Source organism: Solea senegalensis, linkage group LG5 (assembly GCF_019176455.1).
Source record: "Solea senegalensis isolate Sse05_10M linkage group LG5, IFAPA_SoseM_1, whole genome shotgun sequence".
NCBI classification, from domain to species: domain Eukaryota; kingdom Metazoa; phylum Chordata; class Actinopteri; order Pleuronectiformes; family Soleidae; genus Solea; species Solea senegalensis.
This window is the reverse complement of record NC_058025.1, coordinates 24,708,979-24,725,672: the sequence shown is the minus strand read 5'-3', so window position 1 is coordinate 24,725,672 and position 16,694 is coordinate 24,708,979. Positions and strand designations below refer to the sequence as shown.

Genomic DNA, 16,694 nt, shown 5'->3' with positions numbered 1-16,694 from the left:
ATGCTGGGAACAAACAAATTGGCGCTGTGGGTGTGTACGGGTGCGTTCGCTGTCACCACGGTTTTCTTCAATACTTGCATCTTCTTAATGAATCTGATGAAATACAAGAAGGAGAAGAAGTGGAGTCCCAGTGAAACCATCATCATGGCTCTGACCGCGGCCAGCGTGCTTCACCAGCTGCTCTGTTACTTCTGGATGACCATGGACGAGGTGGACGTGGAGTGTCGCGTCGCGCAGACGACCTACGCGGTCCTCCTGGTCATGACCTTGAGCCTCAAGTTCACCATCATGTGGGACACGGGCTTCCTCACCTTCTACTACAGCGTGAAGCTGGTGACCACACCCAACGCCTGCTACACGCAGATCCAGACCATCATCCTCAAACATGTGACCATGGTGGCGTTTCTCATCCCCCTGTGTGGCCTGAGCACCTGCATGCCGATGCTCGCGGTGTTCCACGTCGACAACCAGACGAGTGGGAACGTAGACTGCGGCGTCTTGGTGCCGGACACGATCGCGGGCAATATCTACGAAATCATCTACCTGCTCTTGGCTGACGTTCTCCCGGGCGTGCTCATGGCCAAATGCTGCATCTCCATCTCGGTCAACCTGGCGTTGCACCTCCGCCACATGAAGGCCAGCACCAACGGCGCTCACCGCCCAAAGCTGGGCTCTCAGATGAGAGTCATCCAGATGGCTTTGTCCATCGTGTTCATCTACGCCGTCTTCTTCGCGGTGGACATATACGTGAACTACCAGATCGTCGTGAACCACGAGAACGCCATCAACCTCACGTTCCTCTTCACGTCCATATACACGACCGGCACGGCCGTGGTGCTCATCTACGGGAAGAGGACTCAGTGGAAGCTGCTGCTGCACGATTTCAACGTCTTCGTGGACGAATATCCGTGTTTGGCTTGTTTGAAGGTGGCGGAGCAAAAGACCAAACCCAGCACTCCTGTGAAAATAAAAAGCTAAACGGTGAAAAGCAGGAATCAATGCTTATATTGCTGTTTATGTATAATTATACGTATTATTTTCTTACATCAATAATTCAAAAACCTACCTACATTTTGGCATTTGTTTGTCGCCGCCTCTGTTTTCCGTCTTTGTGAACAGAAGCGAGTGCTGATCATTTGTCCGCCGCGTCTCTCATGTGAAACAAACGTCTCTGTCAAGCCAGCGTTTGCCTGCGCAGAGGCGAGAGGCATTTATCCCGTCAAACTGCGGCACGACGAGTAGAATTCACTTCTGAGCGACGCCAGATCCAAACCCTGTCATACTGAGACACACACACACACATGGAGAGAGCGGCGTGGAGAAGATAGGCTTAATCAGCATCGTGCGAACGCGCTTGACAGCGGTTTCAGTGACAAGAAAACATCTGTACGTCCGTTTTGTACGGGTCACTTGACAGGCTTCAGACTTGGCAGGTGACTCGCAAAGCATACTCGTAAACGCAGGGACTGTCTCTCTGCCAGCGGCCGCTCAAACGCACCAAAAACACGTGGAACGGGAGCGGCGCGATGACATTAAACGTACGCGCCGCAGTTTTGACATCCAGATAATGAGGATGTAGAGACGGCGTAAAGTAGACACACTGTAACCACGTGGCCCTCTGAAAATGTTAAAAAAAAATACATGTGAGAGTACCTATAAATAAAACAGGAAAGTATGCACCACCTCAGTTTTTCTTCAGTCAGGTTTCAGGCGGTTTGGGCTTCACAACTGGGGCAGCGTTTGTAACCGGAGGCCTGAAACTACAGCAACAGTCAGGAGAGGAGGGGAGATAAACTGGGAGAATAAATGTGTCATTTTATTATAATTTTGAAATATTCATACTATAATTATATTAAAATCAGCACCTTCTCCTTGTGTGCCTGTTGCCTGGTAGTAACCTCAGGTGTGTGTGTGTGTGTGGGCGTGAAGTCGTGTGTTCCAAAAAAAAGTGAAGTCATCGCCGGCAACCCTACCCTGAGTAAATAGAGGTTTGAAAAAAAATAATAATAATGCAGCAGACGTCTTTGCAATGCTGCGTTAGTTCACGCCCTCTGGCACCACCTAGTGAGGTTCAAAGCAAAGATACAATAGTGCAGCTAATCCCGGGCCACATGGAGGATCAGGATCCCTCCAGCGGCCAAATGGACAAAAATAAGAGCTTTGATGCAGGGGAATTAAGTCATACCAGGCCTCACTGAGGGGGCAGAGTGGTTCAGTATGACTAAATACTGGCCAATATGCATGCAACAGTCTAATGGTTGGAGGAGTGTTCATGTGATTTATAATGCATTAAAACCTAGAAAGGTATTTTCAATAAATGGAAGAAGCAAAAACGTAACAAAGGCCTTTTCAGAAAAAATGGACAAAGAAGAGCGTTAATTATTTGATCAACATATTTCAGAAATGAAGAAATCATTTCACCTTGGGAATTGTCTCAAGCACACACTCACTGTCATTGTTCTGTTGAAACAGACATGGAAGAAACCTTAGAATAGTGTATGAATGAATGTGCATCAATGTCTATCTGCTTTATCTTACACATGAGGGTCGCGGCGCGTTAACTTCACATATTTGCAGACTCTTTTCTTATGAACTGTAGATAAAAGACACTGACATATAGAATACTGTAAATGTGTAAATATTTGGTGATGGGATTAAGTAGTAGTGTATAACTTGAGTTGTAATAACATTGGGGGTGGGAACATGTAAGTTTATACATCTACTGCTTTTCAAACGTGACGAGACGTAATGTAAATGTGGATGTGTTGTCATTGTAAATGTTGCACGTGTTTGAAATAAATAAATATCTATCTATCTATCTATCTAATGAAGTATCTAGCTAGCTGACTAAGTACTTACAGTAGCTAGCTAACTGACTATCGACTTAGCTAGTCAAGTATCTAATAAACTAGTCAAGTATCTAGCTAGCTAGCTAACTGACTATCTAATTAGCTAGTCAAGTATCTAATGAGCTAGTCAAGTATCTAATTAGCTAGTCAAGTATCTAGCTAGCTGAACAAGTATCTAGCTAGCAAGCTAACAGACTATCTACTTAGCTAGTCAAGTATCTAATTAGCTAGTCAAGTATCTAGCTAGCTAGCTAACTGACTATCTAATTAGCTAGTCAAGAATCTAATTAGCTGACTAAGTATCTAGCTAGCAAGCTAACTGACTATCTAATTAGCTAGTCAAGTATCTAATTAGCTGACTAAGTATCTAGCTAGCAAGCTAACTGACTACTTGATCAGCTAGTCAAGTATCTAGCTAGCTGACCATCTATCTATCTATCTATCTATCTATCTATCTATAGATTGTGAAAAATTATTTTCAAACATTGTTGTTTTGCCTGGTTGTTTGTTTCTCTTTATTTTCCCTTCTATTTTCTTTTCTTATTTAGCGTGTTTCTGCACTAACTGACCTGTGAGCTTTGGAAAATTATGAAAAATCTTTTCTTTGTACTTTTAGAAGTTAAATAAATGTTCAAGTGATTCAACGAGGACGACACATTTGGGTTTTCATTGCATTATTATTTTGAGAATGTTTTGTGCTTCACTGGTTGTCGCAGCTGTTTGAGATGAAACAAAGAGGTTTGTATCATTGTCAGGCTTCTACTCAACGATAATCTTTAGAACAGTGGATTAAGGATCAACAATGAGAGAAAGCAGGTCATTTATTTACTTATTTGCTTTTCTCCAGTCTCGTCTATTATTTTTGTTTTAAATGTTGCCATACTGGGCTGATTTCACCCCTTTGCTTAAATTAAACCATCCGCAAAGCTAAGAGTGAATATCTCTCCACTCACTGACATCTGTGATGTGATAAGGAGTCAGGAAACCTTTTTCACCAGCCAAAAATGTTTGGAAGCACAAGTACAGTGTGTTATTGTGCCGTATTTCATGTTTTTATGTGAAATCTTAACGTGGAAAAGTAGCTGCCAGATAAATAAACGCACTGGAGTGAGAAGTTTTTGTAATATTTCCCTGCGTGAAATGTGATGGCTTAACGCAGATATATAAAAACCACTTTAGAATATGAGAGTTTGACGTCTTTGTGTGATGTAATCTGTGTGCAGGGGCATTTCAAGAGACTGCGGGGGCCTTAGGAGGCCCCTAAATTAAACTCACAAAGCAAATGTAAGTAGCATAGGCCTTACTGTAGTATTAGGTGCACTTTCCTGTATGTACCAGATCATAAAATCCAACAGTCTTTCTCATAATTGTCATTAATGTAGATGAATATAATCAGTTGGTATTGGAGTCTCTCCTGCTTTGCCTCCTGTGTTGCAGCGACACAGTGCGTGTGTGTGTGTGTGTGTGTATAATATCTCAATGTACAGTAGATGTGTCACTGTCTTACTGTGAGTTACGCGGAGGCAGGAAAGAGATTTGGAATAAAACTGAGGGGAAGGAAGCCGCGGTGATTGATGTGTTCAGATTCCATACAGCACGGAGTTGTAAACATCTTAAGTATGGGGATTGTTTCCATGGAGACGTTCCAGAGCATCCAGCTAAGGCTGGCAGCCGCAATGTTGCTCTCACTGCGCGGGTGAACATCACTTCAAAAAGTTATTGCTCCCGAGACTCACGGCGGGGTGGGGGGGAGAGCGATATCCTGTACCTCGCTATCTGACAGGAAGGAACAGGTCATTAACAATCCAGATTAGTAAAACCAGCAGCCGTCAAAAAACTCCTATAAACGTCACATTAACTCGTGGCGGAAGACATCCTCCCCAGATAACACCTCTATAACACTGTGAGCTAGACAGCCATCGTTTCCCCCCCAAATGTTTTTAATTTGAAATTGTAATTTCTTCATTCAAATGGATGTCTGCGATTATTCTCTTTCACTGTGCGGACGGGATCAACGTAAACGATGACAAAGATGTCGAACATAATCTGTGAAATAAACCGCACACGCGGGTCTTTCAATACGTCTTTATTTCTGTTCAGTCAACAACCGTTTGTTGATTTAAAAAAAAAATTCATCATAAAAAAGATCATTATATATACTCAATCTCTTGATGCATTGTTTGTCTAATGTTTCTCAGATCCTGTACAAAATTAACTAAGTTAATCCGTTGCATAACAATTAAAAATCTAAAAATAAAACTCAATCTTATCATTAATAAAAAATATATGCATAGATTTGGCACTCTGAAGGCACATGAACTTTTTTTAAAAAAAACTTAAACAGTGCACACTGGTGCAGTTTTGCCAAAATTAGATCCAAACTCGTGTACACACTGTGTGTGCGGAACAGCGGAAACATTAAAATTCAATGAAAAGCAATAACTTAAATTTCAATAATGAAGAATATCCATCAACTCCTGAAATACAAAACTAACGTGAACTTCAAAGACATTTATTCTTACAGCGACTGATGTTCTTTCAAGGTTCTGAATAAAACTCTTGTGACCAGAGTTATACTGCATATGTAGATATATACTTATTTAATGTATGCATGGTAACTATGTAGCTTAGGTTAGCATTAAAACGGGAAACGGCCAAACTGTGTCCGTCCACAGGTAACAACAAAGGTGACTTTTTGACACGTTATTTCCCCTTAGTCTTTATGCTAAGCTAAGCTAATGACGCTTTTCCATTATACAGTTGTAGCACGACTCGGCTTGTTTTTGTTTTCATTAAAAAGGACAGTACCTGGTACCAGGAGCTTTATTTTAGTACCTGCTCTGGCGAGGTTTTTAAGTGAAATGTGACGTCAACAGAGAACAGTGATTGGTCAGAGAGCGTCGACACTGTTAGAGTCATGAGCGCGATGTCCGACACAAGAATCAAAGCGAAACAACGATGCCCAACTGTAGATCAGTTAAAAAGACTCAACAGTCCCGAAAATGTGCGTTAATCTCCAACGTTAAGCAAAGGAAATGTCCAAAATGTCAATATTTAACAGAGGAGTCTGGTGTATTTAGTGAAAGCTGGCGATCGTGACCCGTTCAGTCGTACTTCAGTTCATGCAGGAGGTACTGATCGATTCTGTGCAGCAACTGATTCTAATAATTCAGTTACGTATAGATTTCACGCATCCGTGCTATGACCCAAAGTAATGGAAAAGCGCCATAACCTGCTGCCGTCTCCAGCTCTGTGTGTCGGTATTGATCATGGTGGTACCTCTCTTTTTTTTTTTCCACATCTTTGTAAGGCCCACAATGCACTTCGGCTGAACATGAGCATCAGTGTGACGCAGCCAGGAAGCGTCAGTTACAGTATTTAGTACAAAAGCATAAACTGTGCCACATTCAATAATGCTATCCAGTGTTTCAGAAATCGACATTTCCAAATATCGCGTACATACATTCTGTGCATTGTATTCCCTGCTTTTGATCAAGTTTGAGTATAATGCAGCTTTATCCTGTTCAAAAATGGAATGCCAGTGAACAGCAATGGTAAAAAAATAACAAAGAAAGGTATCCAGTGTCACTCCAATACATAAACATTAAACATTACATGGCAACATTGGTCGTTCCTTTTCCCTGCAAGTCGTAAAAACACTAAAGCAACTTTTCTTTTAAAAAATAAAGCATCTAATTAAGGTTTCACTATCTCTTAAAGAGCACAAGACTATAGTGAACTTGTGCATCCAGATCATCCGTTTTTCTGTGTTTGCATTGTTGTAGAGTGTACAACAATGCAAACACAGAGAAAAAGAAAGGAAACTGATGATATAATGACAATAATTCCACCACATATCCGTCCTTGCAGCTTAAAAAAGGAAGCAGCCGAAACTCGAGGACAAAGAAATACTTGGAACTATCACCAGCTTGCATCAGACAGAACACATTTCTGCTGGAAATCCTGCAAATATAACATCCCACGGACATGGATCCGCATCCGTATACGCTGATGTTTGAATTATCACAAAGCCACAAATGAGACGGCATTTTTTTTTTTTTTTTCCCCCATCACTGCCAACTCTTGTGCTCGAAGGCACTGGTGTGGAGCTTTACTGGGGAGAGTGCTCGTAGGAAGGGAACATCGACTTGCGTGTTTTTGGAGGTGGCGGCGGGGGCTTGCTCTCAATTTTCATCGGCAGCGGAGGAGTAAACTGAGGGGAAGGGGAGACAAAGAGTTCACGTTAGGACTTCAAATAAAGAAATATAAAAACCGGAATATTTTAACATTAAATATGCATTAGTGTCGGTGCTATTTTCAGAAGACGTACCTCAGACGAGAACCTGGGAATGTCACTCTCATGTGGGTGTTTCTTGGGAGGCATGGGTGGAGGGGTCCCTGGAGTGTCAATGGTGCTGGCATCATTGTCACTGAATAGTGATGAATAACCTACCACAGGGGAGGGAAACAAAGGCTGTTCAGACTCCATGCTTCTGTGCGTGTGTGCATTTAATGCATATTTTTAACATGCAGCGGAGTTGGGGGGGGCGGGGGTGTCAGTTGCCACATACTGGAGCTGCGTGGTGTGTGTGGAGTGTGCGGAGAGGCTGGTAGCGGACTAAGAGGGTTGGAGAGGCTGAGCTGGGACGAAACACCCTGGAACAACGAGAGTGTAAGCCGCCTGTCTCCTATTTGCAAACTCTTGGGCCTCTGCTGCTTCTCTGGAGGCAACTGGAGGAACACAAAAAGACAACAGAGATAAAGGCATCCAAGCTATTCACCACAGAAAACACTTGGCAGTGGGATACAATCGTCTCCCAAAACTTGCACGCGACCTATGACATAATCTGAGTGGAAGCACAAGTATATTTAGATGGAGAAGGGAAAAAACGCTTTAGCGCTGCACAAAAATAGCTCTTAAGCTCCTGCTCCTGCACTTAAGGTTGTACCTCGTCAGTGTCTGACTGCCGCTCCAGTAAGACCTGGGATTTGCTCACGCTCCACTCCTTTCTGTTCTTTCGAGCAATCCTGTTGTCCTCCTCCGAGCGGGACAGAACAGAGACCCTGCGATCGCTGGGGTGGGACAACAAGGAACTGCTTGTAAATATTAGAGGTGGACACAAGAGACACAAGAGAGACGTTCAGTCAGAGACGAAAGACAAACATCTGCGGGAGGACGACAAACTCCGGGCAGAGAAAACAAAGCGGGGACTGACTCTTGGGAGGAAATGCAGGAGGGCCCGTCCGAGGAGGCGGAGCCACTGGAGAGGCCCGAGGACGCGTTGGAGAGGGTCGAGACCGTGGACATGCGGCGCAGGGTGGAGGACAGGATGTAGGGCATCACCACTGAACCCACGCGGCTCTTCTTCTTCTCGGCGAGCGAGCACGGCTGGGGACACGCAAACAGGATTAAGTATCATCGGCATCACAACTGCCTCAGGGACGATTGACGGTCCCGCACTAACATCACAGATGCACCACTTTTGAATGAGACGCGTTTGATTGGCAGGCGCTACGTTAAATTGTGCAACGGCAACACACCAAGGTTATGACGCCGTACTGCTTCTCCACTTTTTCTCGAAGGTCTTGGAAACAAGTGACCAGTCGGTTGTGCAAGGGTTTCAGCTGGTCCGTCGCCTTCTCGCCGTGAATGCGAATTCCATCTGCCAAGAGAGGGACCTGGAGGGGGGGGAGGAGAGAGAGAGAGCGGCACTCGAGTGTCGTAAAACGCCTTCTGCTTCGAAGCCAGTGTCAGTGATGGTGAAAGAGTTTTACCTGCAGAGCGATGAGGTGTTTAAGGACCTCGATCCGCCCGTGGTCCTCGGGATGCTCGTGCATGTAGGTGTCGGTGAAGAACGCCTGCATAGACGCGGTGAAACGTGGGGGCAGTGTTTTAATCGCTTTAAATGTGCGTAAACAGGTTTTTACAGCACAACAAAGGCCACAGCGGTTCCCTAAGGAATAAAAGTTTATAGCTCGTAACAGGCCCAAGGCCAGGTAGAAGTCATGAAAGAAATATCGACACACTGCGCCTGGTTTTGATGTAGTGAGTCTAGCGTGGCAGTTTTCCCAAATCACTTACTTCGACCACTCATTTAAGCAAAAATATAAAAACATAAGTATTTTATTTCAGACCTTTTCATAGTTTGAGAAGCCGCCCATGACTGCCGGGTCGACGATGCCGCTGAGCATCATGGACAGCGGGTTGATGGAGAGGGAGCGGTCACACGCTTGCTGCTGCACGAGGTTGCTCAGCTTTTCGTTGGCCATCTCCATTGTTTCCACGGCGTTCGCCAGAGGGCTGATCTCCTCCTGCCCGCGGGGACAATAACAGAGAAGAATAATGTGAAGTAGAGGACTGTTTAAAGTGTGGGACTATAAAAACACAAACAAACCACCAGCACCAAGGCTGCGTCTTACCACCGAGACAGATTTGACTTCAAACCATTTCAGAATCCCCGGAAAGTGATATGCAGTTATGTACGTTGTCCTCTCAATCCACATGGTCTGTAGGACAGAATACCAATGAAACGACGACATTAGATGTCTAAATTAACCTTCAGAGTGAGGTGTGCACCAAAGAGGGGGTTATTCATGTTTAAAAACGTACGGCTTTTTAAAAATACACACCGCAAATTCATTATCTGGGTCCTTTTCACCTTTCCTGAAAGGCCTGGAATACTGGAACTGGTCCACTTCATTGGTTCTGTAATAGCTGCAAGAGGACAGGGAGGAACCTTGATGAGTAAGTGGTTTGACCGGTGACCTCTGAGTCCCAGAGTATCAACAGGAAAATAAATGAGCCTTTAAGTGCGTTCCGTTACACACTTTAATATCTGCTCAGGAACCCCCTTGTCTTTAAACTGCTGCGGCACCGTGAGCACAGGCTTGACAGTAAAGCACTGGATGTCTGTTGTGCTTCAGCTGAGGAAAAGAGCCGGGAACAAGACGAGGTGCACTGAATCAGACTTTCTTTAAATAAAGTTTAAAAGAAACAAAGCCGCTTTTGTGGGGCTGTAGAGTCAGGCCTTGAAATACTGTTGCATTTCATTTGATTATTTAAGGATACACTGTCCGGGGGAGTTGCAGATGTTGTCTGCAGGGGGCGCCGTGCTGGTCATCCTCACTGCATTAGGGAACTGGGAGAGTAGCTTCAAGCTGAAGTCCTCCAACCACTCGTACTCTTTGCCTCGGAAGATGAACATCTTGTTCTGCAGTGGACGACGATTCACAGCAAATCAAGCCATCGTATTTGTGTCTTAGATGTGTCTTTGTGCACATTCTTTCTTTACAACCTTTAACTGCATTATCACATACCGTTCTGAGAAAAACATTCTGAAAAGCCAGCTCATTGCTTGAGCAAGGACACATGAGGGTTTGTCTAAGTCTCTGTTTATTGAAATGCAGCAGGTAATCACTTTCTTACCCGGAGGAAGGAAGGGAATCCAAGGCCATAATATCCTACAGCAAAGTACTCTGGCTGTGGACGCATCGCGTGCATTATATTTTCATAGAACTGGGCTTGTTTTATCTACGACAGAGGGGAAAAGAAGACGGGAAGGTTACAGTGCAGTACACACACACACACACACACACACAGTCTGTCGTAATTAGCCTGTTACTGGTTATGTGATGCCATTTTCATTATAAATTAATTACAATAAGACAAAACATGTTTTTTGTGTCATTTTTGAGAACAGATTATTGGCGCACAGTCCTGAAAAATGAGTTACAAAGACAGACTCTATTAATAGATTTTCCATTACACATTCAAGCTGCACAATATTGATGTAGAAATGAGGTCCAAAAAAAAATAAAAACTAATGACTAATGCTCATTTTTCTCCCCTTCTCTCAGTTGTTTTCAAATCAACTGCACAAAGTTTAGTTCTACTAATTCCAACAGTGTTTATAAGGTAAGATGAGAATAGTTCTATACAGGCATAGTATCATCACTTCCTGTGATGGAAATGATGTACTTCATGAAGAGAAATGTTCAATGTAACAGTCTGATGTAACCGTTGTATTGTTACAGTGAGTCTTCACTTTGTAACCGTGCGTTGCTTTGTGAACGCTCCTCTTGTACAAGATTAAACCCGATCTCCTTCCTCCAGTTCTAAATGAATGCAGAATTATTATTATTATTATTATAACACTTCCTCTTACCAGAAGTTGGCTGAGCTCCATGAAGTCAAACATGTGGCTCTCGTGCATCTTGGCCAGCTGCTTGCACAGCTCAATGGCCTTCTCCCACATCTGACGAGACATGTGTGTGTCACTCAAATACAAACATAAAAAGACAGGACTATGTAACAATATGTAACATTTCTGCATTCAAATATCTAATTAGACTTAAGGTTATAGATGTTGTTACTTTAGCCAGAATGTTTCCAATGCTCTTCAAATCCATGTTTCAATTCGGTAGCGTTTAATGGCATCATCGGCTTTACCCGTATTCGTTATAACCTCCAGGGCAAACTCTCTCAGAAACATGTGGGTGAGAATATATAAAAAGTCAGGTTAGGAGACAGCGATGACTCACCTTGCCTTTGTCCAAATAACAGATGATCTCCTGGAAGAGCCTCTCTTTCAGCTCCTGCTGAGTCCACACGTGATCCCCGTCTCGCGGGATCAGGTGAGGTGCGCAGGGTTTTTCAGACCACTGGAGGAGCAGGTTAATGCAATGTTTAATATAAAACAGGCGGATACTGACATGGTGACGGGAGCTCTGGTTAAACAACGTTACCTCCAGTAATTCAGCGTGTAGCAGCAGAGTGTAGGACGCCTCTGTGTAGTTCTCGCAGTCCAGGTGCAAATCTCGCAGCTTGTACAAGTACCTGGTTACACAAGTACGTCAGTTAGATACGAGTCGTCACTTGGGTCCAAAAACCCTACGTCTATGTCTCGCTCACCGGATGTAAATGTCTTCCCTCTTCTTCTCCTTGTAGAAGTTCTGCGGGGAAAACAAACATTTGGTAAAAAAGCGATCAGGTAACTGCTTAATGTACGTGAACCAATAGTTTTTAACCCGTTGAGTCTCGCGGCGCGTACCAGCACGTTGACGGTGCAGCTCATTCTGTGCTCCGGACTTTCATCGTGTGTGATGGTGCGGTATGCAAGAAGATTTTCCAGCAGGCTGCTCAGCAGCAGAGCCAGCTCCTCTCCCGACTGGGACAGGTATCTGTGACGTCTGCAGTGCTCCAGTAACCTGCACATACACACAAATATGTCCTTCACAGACTAGTCTTGAGCTGTAATGGCCTATTTCTAGTTTATCAGTCTCCAAAAGCCAGCCGTTCCTCCTGAGGGGCACACTAAATCTGTTTTTTTGCTGTTGCCTGAGATTGTGCATTATTGCCTCAAGTGTTTTCGGCTGATCAGAGGTTGTTTACAATTCTAAAAAACCTTCCCGTCCTTCCTGCTCCTTGATGCAAACAAAAGTATGCATTCTTTGAGTAATCCTGTGTGAATTTCCTGCCTTGTTTAGAGCTGCAACTAACGATTATTTTCATACTCGATTAATTATTTGGCCCATGAAATATCAGAAAATGTTGAGCGGTGTTCGTCAAACCTGGAAATGATGATGTTCTCAAATGCATTGTTTTGTCCACAAACCAAAATTATTCACTTGTTATCCAGAGCAAAGAAATGAGGAAAATATTCACATTTAAGAAGCTTAAACAATCTTGTTTTAATCATGAAAAAAAGCTTCAAACCGATTCATCAATGATCAAAATAGTTATAATCGTTTAAGCTCTAGACTTCTACAAAAAAAAAAAGAATATTTCGTGACTGATGTGATCATTCATCTTACGTTTTCTCCAGCAGGACTTTGTATTGCTCGTCCCCTCGACCTCCCTCTACCGCTTGATCCAATTTTGTTATCAGTTCGTTCTCAAACTGCAAAGGGCAGGATAAAAAACCAAATAAATAAACAAGTAAAAACCACACACCGGCACGAACACAAATGTCACACAGTCGCCGGATCTCGTCTCACCGTTTCAAAAGTTCGTCCGGGGCTGAAGTTGTGCTCGCACTGCATCATATCAAAAAAGATTGGGATGGTGGCTTTCCTCAGTTCAGGCTGCGGCACCAGCGTGGCCTCCAGGATGGGCCCGACCATGGCTGGGATGAACTTCATTTTGTGAGGCCCTGAGGGACAACGCACCATTATCATAAAGAAATAACATGGTGTGATCTGGGAAAGCAATAAGCTGCATCTTCATTTTTCAACAAACAAAATCTAATATCGTAGTAAACAAAACAACTATTCATGGTGAAACCACATAGTAAAAAAACAAAAACAAACCCCACACTGTTTTGTTATTCCACTTGCAGCACTGGCAGTTCCATGAATAAACAAATCCACAAACTTTATGATAATAGCAGCATTATCAGATGATGCAAAACACTCACCGAGATTGTACCACATGTCTCTGATCTTAAACCCGACGGCCTTCCGCATGTCTCCATATCTGTGGCAGATTTAAATCAAAGAGCTGCTCAATAAAAACCTCTCGCTAACCGTTTCAAGCAGTTTTCTGATGAACTACGAGTTATCGCACTTGTTCAGTATCTTGTTCCGTTTCTCCTGAGAGAAGGATTCCAGCTGGAGAGTCTTGTGGGTGAGGAAAGCCACGGTTAAATGAAAGTAGTTATTCCAAAGCTGCAAGGGAAGCGGGGTGGGTAAAATATTAATGCCATAATTACCGTTTCACAACCCTTTTGAGTTTGTGTTGAATAAAAAAAAAAAAACGTAGAATACAAAAGAGGCACACGCACCTGTAGTTCAAAATGTGCCTGGTCCAAGAAATACATGTTGAGGACATCAGAGTACTGATTGATGGCCCTCAGGAAGACCTGCATCTGCACCAGGTTCATGATCATCCAGTCTATGGGGAAGACATTTCCCATGAGGTCCTTAAACATGATGAATGTTTCCATGAGGAAGTCCTGCGGGGCAAAAAGAAGGAGCTTTATCGCCAGTGCGCTTTAAAGAAATCAGAGAGAGCCGAGCTTTAACCAAACCAAGCAAATCCACAGCAGTGCGGCTACACTTAATGCCCTCGCCGCTTAATGGAGACCTTCTGACATCCTCGTCACGTACGATCCATTGCACGAAACGTCTATAATCAATATTCTCTTAAGGAGCACTAAGCGACTTGGGTGGTTTAATGTCTGTTATTGATGAGATTCTTTCAGAGGAGGACGGAGGATAACACTTACGATGATATCCTGTCTCGTCTTGAAGGTGCCGATGTAGTGGGCGTAATGCATGTCATCCATTTGCTGCAGCACGGCCGTCATGCATGCCAGATAGTGGCCCTGTCATGAGGGTAGTCCACTATTAGTCATTGTGAAATAACCCCCTTCAAAGAAAAACACTGCACTCCCAAAGCACGTTACGTCCCATTAGTGTATTATCACAGTTATCGGCTGTTTATATCAGCGTCGTCAATATAAACAAACAAGAGTCTTACAATGAGAGGTGAGGATCTGTCCATGCTGATGACGGTGCGATTGACCCTGCGAAGAAGCCGCTCCATTATCAGCTGCACGTGTCCTCTGGTCGGACCCTGTGAAGACGGCACCGTTTAAAACTCACATGAAATTCACTTTACTTGTAGCACGGGCTTTACTTGCCAAGGTCGCCCATAAATAATGCATGTGAAATGAATAGAATTGCCTTTGTACAGCTGTACACCGCACTGAAAAACGATATGTGTGATATATGCGGCGTGAACATGGAAAGGAAATCAATACTGCTATTTAGATCGTTTGACAAGTTTGTAACAAGTCATATATATTTTTTGGGGTTATGAAATAGAAATTCAAGACGAAAACAGTTCTAATAAAGAGGTTCGTGCATGAATAGTCTCGATAGCCTTAGAATCAAATGGGAAACAGACCGAGATGATGCCGGTGGATGCTGCTTTTTCTGGGTGCCACCTAAGCATAATGGCCTTCTGCTCTTTGTTGGCTAGGAGGCTTATCCTGTTTAAATGGAAAGATGCTCTCTCTCTCCCTCCCCCCCCTCCCCCAACATATGGGCAATAGATTCGGGAGGTTATGAGTCATGTTCATTAGATACACTGTAGAAAATTTGATGTCATTTGGAACATTACATTACATGTCATTTAGCAGACTTACAAAAGTGCATTTAAACATTTGGGTACAAATAAGAGCTAGAAGTAAGTAAGAGCTTCAAGTAGAACAAACTATGAAGTGCTAGTCATAAGTGCGATGTACAATTTTTTTTTTTTTTTTTTGTCGTCTTAGTCGAGGTAGAGTCGGAAGAAATGTGTTTTTAGTCGGCGTCGGAAGATGTGGAGGCTTTCAGCTGTCCGGATGTCGATGGGGAGATCGTTCCACCATTTGGGAGCGAGGACAGTGAACAGTCTCGAGTTCTGCGAGTGCCTCTGCGATCCTCTCAGTGAGGGGGCAGCGAGAATTTTGGTAAGTTGAAGACCAGTCGAGCTGCTGCATTCTGGATGAGTTGCAGAGGTCGTATGGCGCATGCAGGAAGACCAGCCAGGAGGCTGCAGTAATCCAAGCGTGAGATGACAAGAACCATTTATTTGCTTTGTAGAAGGCGTGGCAGCTACTAACATATCTCTGTAACCCAATTGTGTGCGTATACCTTGTTGCTGTTTTTAAATTATTACTATTATTATTTATTTATATTGACATTTTCTTTTATTTACCTAGATATTTTAATTATATATGTATGAGTCTGCAGAGGGACGTATGGACATTTGCTGGGGGTCCAGTACCTGTGGGTGGGGGGCATTGGATCTAGATTTGACTGTTCCATGTGTGGATTTTATATTTTTTCCTTGTTATGTTTGAAAAATAAAAGATTGACCTTGATAAAAAAAGAGGTTAAGGCTGGTGGACATCCACTCAAATGTCATTAGTTACCTGAAAAATCCCATCACCTCTGAAACACTGAGGCCAGGTAGCAGTGGTGCCATGTTTATTTACGTATCTAAATGAACCACGTAACATGTCATGCTACGCGTCTGAATGTCAGACTCCTCACCACATCGTTGCGGTCCAGGTTGTCCAGCACCGTACTCAGCAGTTGGATGCAAGCCTCGTGGTCAGGCTTACTGGAGTGGTCGTCCAGCTGCCCGCTCAGCTGATCGGTGACAAGCGGCAGCAGCACATCCCGACAATCTGTGGCAACAGTAACGGGAGAAAGAAGAAATCAGTTGGGATCGAATGCAACGTTCTCTTTCAACGGATCCCATCTGACAGACGTGTATATGCAGGTGTGAGGTTGTGTTTCCTTCGTCTTGTGTGAAATGTCACTCTGTGGGTTTGTGAGCCTCGAGGACTCCTACCTGGCTGCCGGAAAAGGTCACTCTCCACCATTTTACACATGCAGCCCAGCTTCTGACGCACGAGCTGAGAGTCGGGAATGCTCTCGATGAACTTCGCGAGGAGAACGCTGACGAGGAAATGAGAAGAAAAGACAGTCTTCAAACTGTTCACAAGTAGCACGGTCATTTTACAGAGCATAACATAACCTTTTACTCCAAAATAAGGTTGATTATAAGCACCGGCACAAGTAATTATCATTTAAAAACACAAAACCTCGGGGAAAGTTACCTGAGCTCCACGGGATCAAACACAGTCTGAGTGTCATTAATGATGCTGGGGAGGTATTTCAATATTGCCCCCTGAAAAAAAACAAAAAACAAAAGCAGACAATCAGCTCTTACACGGCTGGAACGTGAGGATATTTATTTATCTTCTTGTAAACAAGCTCTTAACACATTATTTCCTCGCCTCACTAAAGCTGCCAACAGGGAGCCCGACCGTTTTGCAGTTAATTTGTAAA

At 43.6% G+C, this 16,694-nt stretch overlaps 2 protein-coding genes across 4 annotated transcripts in view; one reads left to right on the top strand and one right to left on the bottom strand.

The window, feature by feature from the left end:
* On the top strand, positions 1–1,174 carry LOC122769926 (taste receptor type 2 member 19). The gene has a single exon (XM_044026827.1). It carries the CDS (start codon positions 1–3, stop codon positions 976–978), a length of 978 nt encoding a protein of 325 aa, XP_043882762.1. The 3' UTR covers positions 979–1,174.
* A 4,885-nt stretch (positions 1,175–6,059) lies between these two features.
* Positions 6,060–16,694, bottom strand: part of dock5 (dedicator of cytokinesis 5) — a 28,009-nt gene continuing 17,374 nt past the window's right edge. Inside the window, exons 24-51 of one of the 3 annotated variants that reach the window (XM_044026068.1) lie at positions 16,463–16,533; positions 16,195–16,301; positions 15,891–16,027; positions 14,329–14,424; positions 14,075–14,173; positions 13,631–13,801; positions 13,414–13,514; positions 13,265–13,323; positions 12,846–13,000; positions 12,663–12,748; positions 11,900–12,056; positions 11,761–11,801; positions 11,595–11,685; positions 11,391–11,510; positions 11,015–11,104; positions 10,276–10,380; positions 9,919–10,060; positions 9,678–9,759; positions 9,480–9,564; positions 9,270–9,356; positions 8,985–9,161; positions 8,625–8,708; positions 8,391–8,528; positions 8,066–8,238; positions 7,799–7,946; positions 7,421–7,580; positions 7,180–7,298; positions 6,060–7,062 (exon numbers count right to left, since the gene is read on the bottom strand). In XM_044026068.1, coding sequence (XP_043882003.1) covers positions 6,961–7,062; positions 7,180–7,298; positions 7,421–7,580; positions 7,799–7,946; positions 8,066–8,238; positions 8,391–8,528; positions 8,625–8,708; positions 8,985–9,161; positions 9,270–9,356; positions 9,480–9,564; positions 9,678–9,759; positions 9,919–10,060; positions 10,276–10,380; positions 11,015–11,104; positions 11,391–11,510; positions 11,595–11,685; positions 11,761–11,801; positions 11,900–12,056; positions 12,663–12,748; positions 12,846–13,000; positions 13,265–13,323; positions 13,414–13,514; positions 13,631–13,801; positions 14,075–14,173; positions 14,329–14,424; positions 15,891–16,027; positions 16,195–16,301; positions 16,463–16,533 — 3,183 coding nt within the window. In that variant the 3' untranslated portion in view covers positions 6,060–6,960. The remainder of the gene's footprint in view (positions 7,063–7,179; positions 7,299–7,420; positions 7,581–7,798; positions 7,947–8,065; positions 8,239–8,390; positions 8,529–8,624; positions 8,709–8,984; positions 9,162–9,269; positions 9,357–9,479; positions 9,565–9,677; positions 9,760–9,918; positions 10,061–10,275; positions 10,381–11,014; positions 11,105–11,390; positions 11,511–11,594; positions 11,686–11,760; positions 11,802–11,899; positions 12,057–12,662; positions 12,749–12,845; positions 13,001–13,264; positions 13,324–13,413; positions 13,515–13,630; positions 13,802–14,074; positions 14,174–14,328; positions 14,425–15,890; positions 16,028–16,194; positions 16,302–16,462; positions 16,534–16,694) is intronic. The other 2 variants (XM_044026070.1, XM_044026069.1) reach the window with 2 other exon arrangements.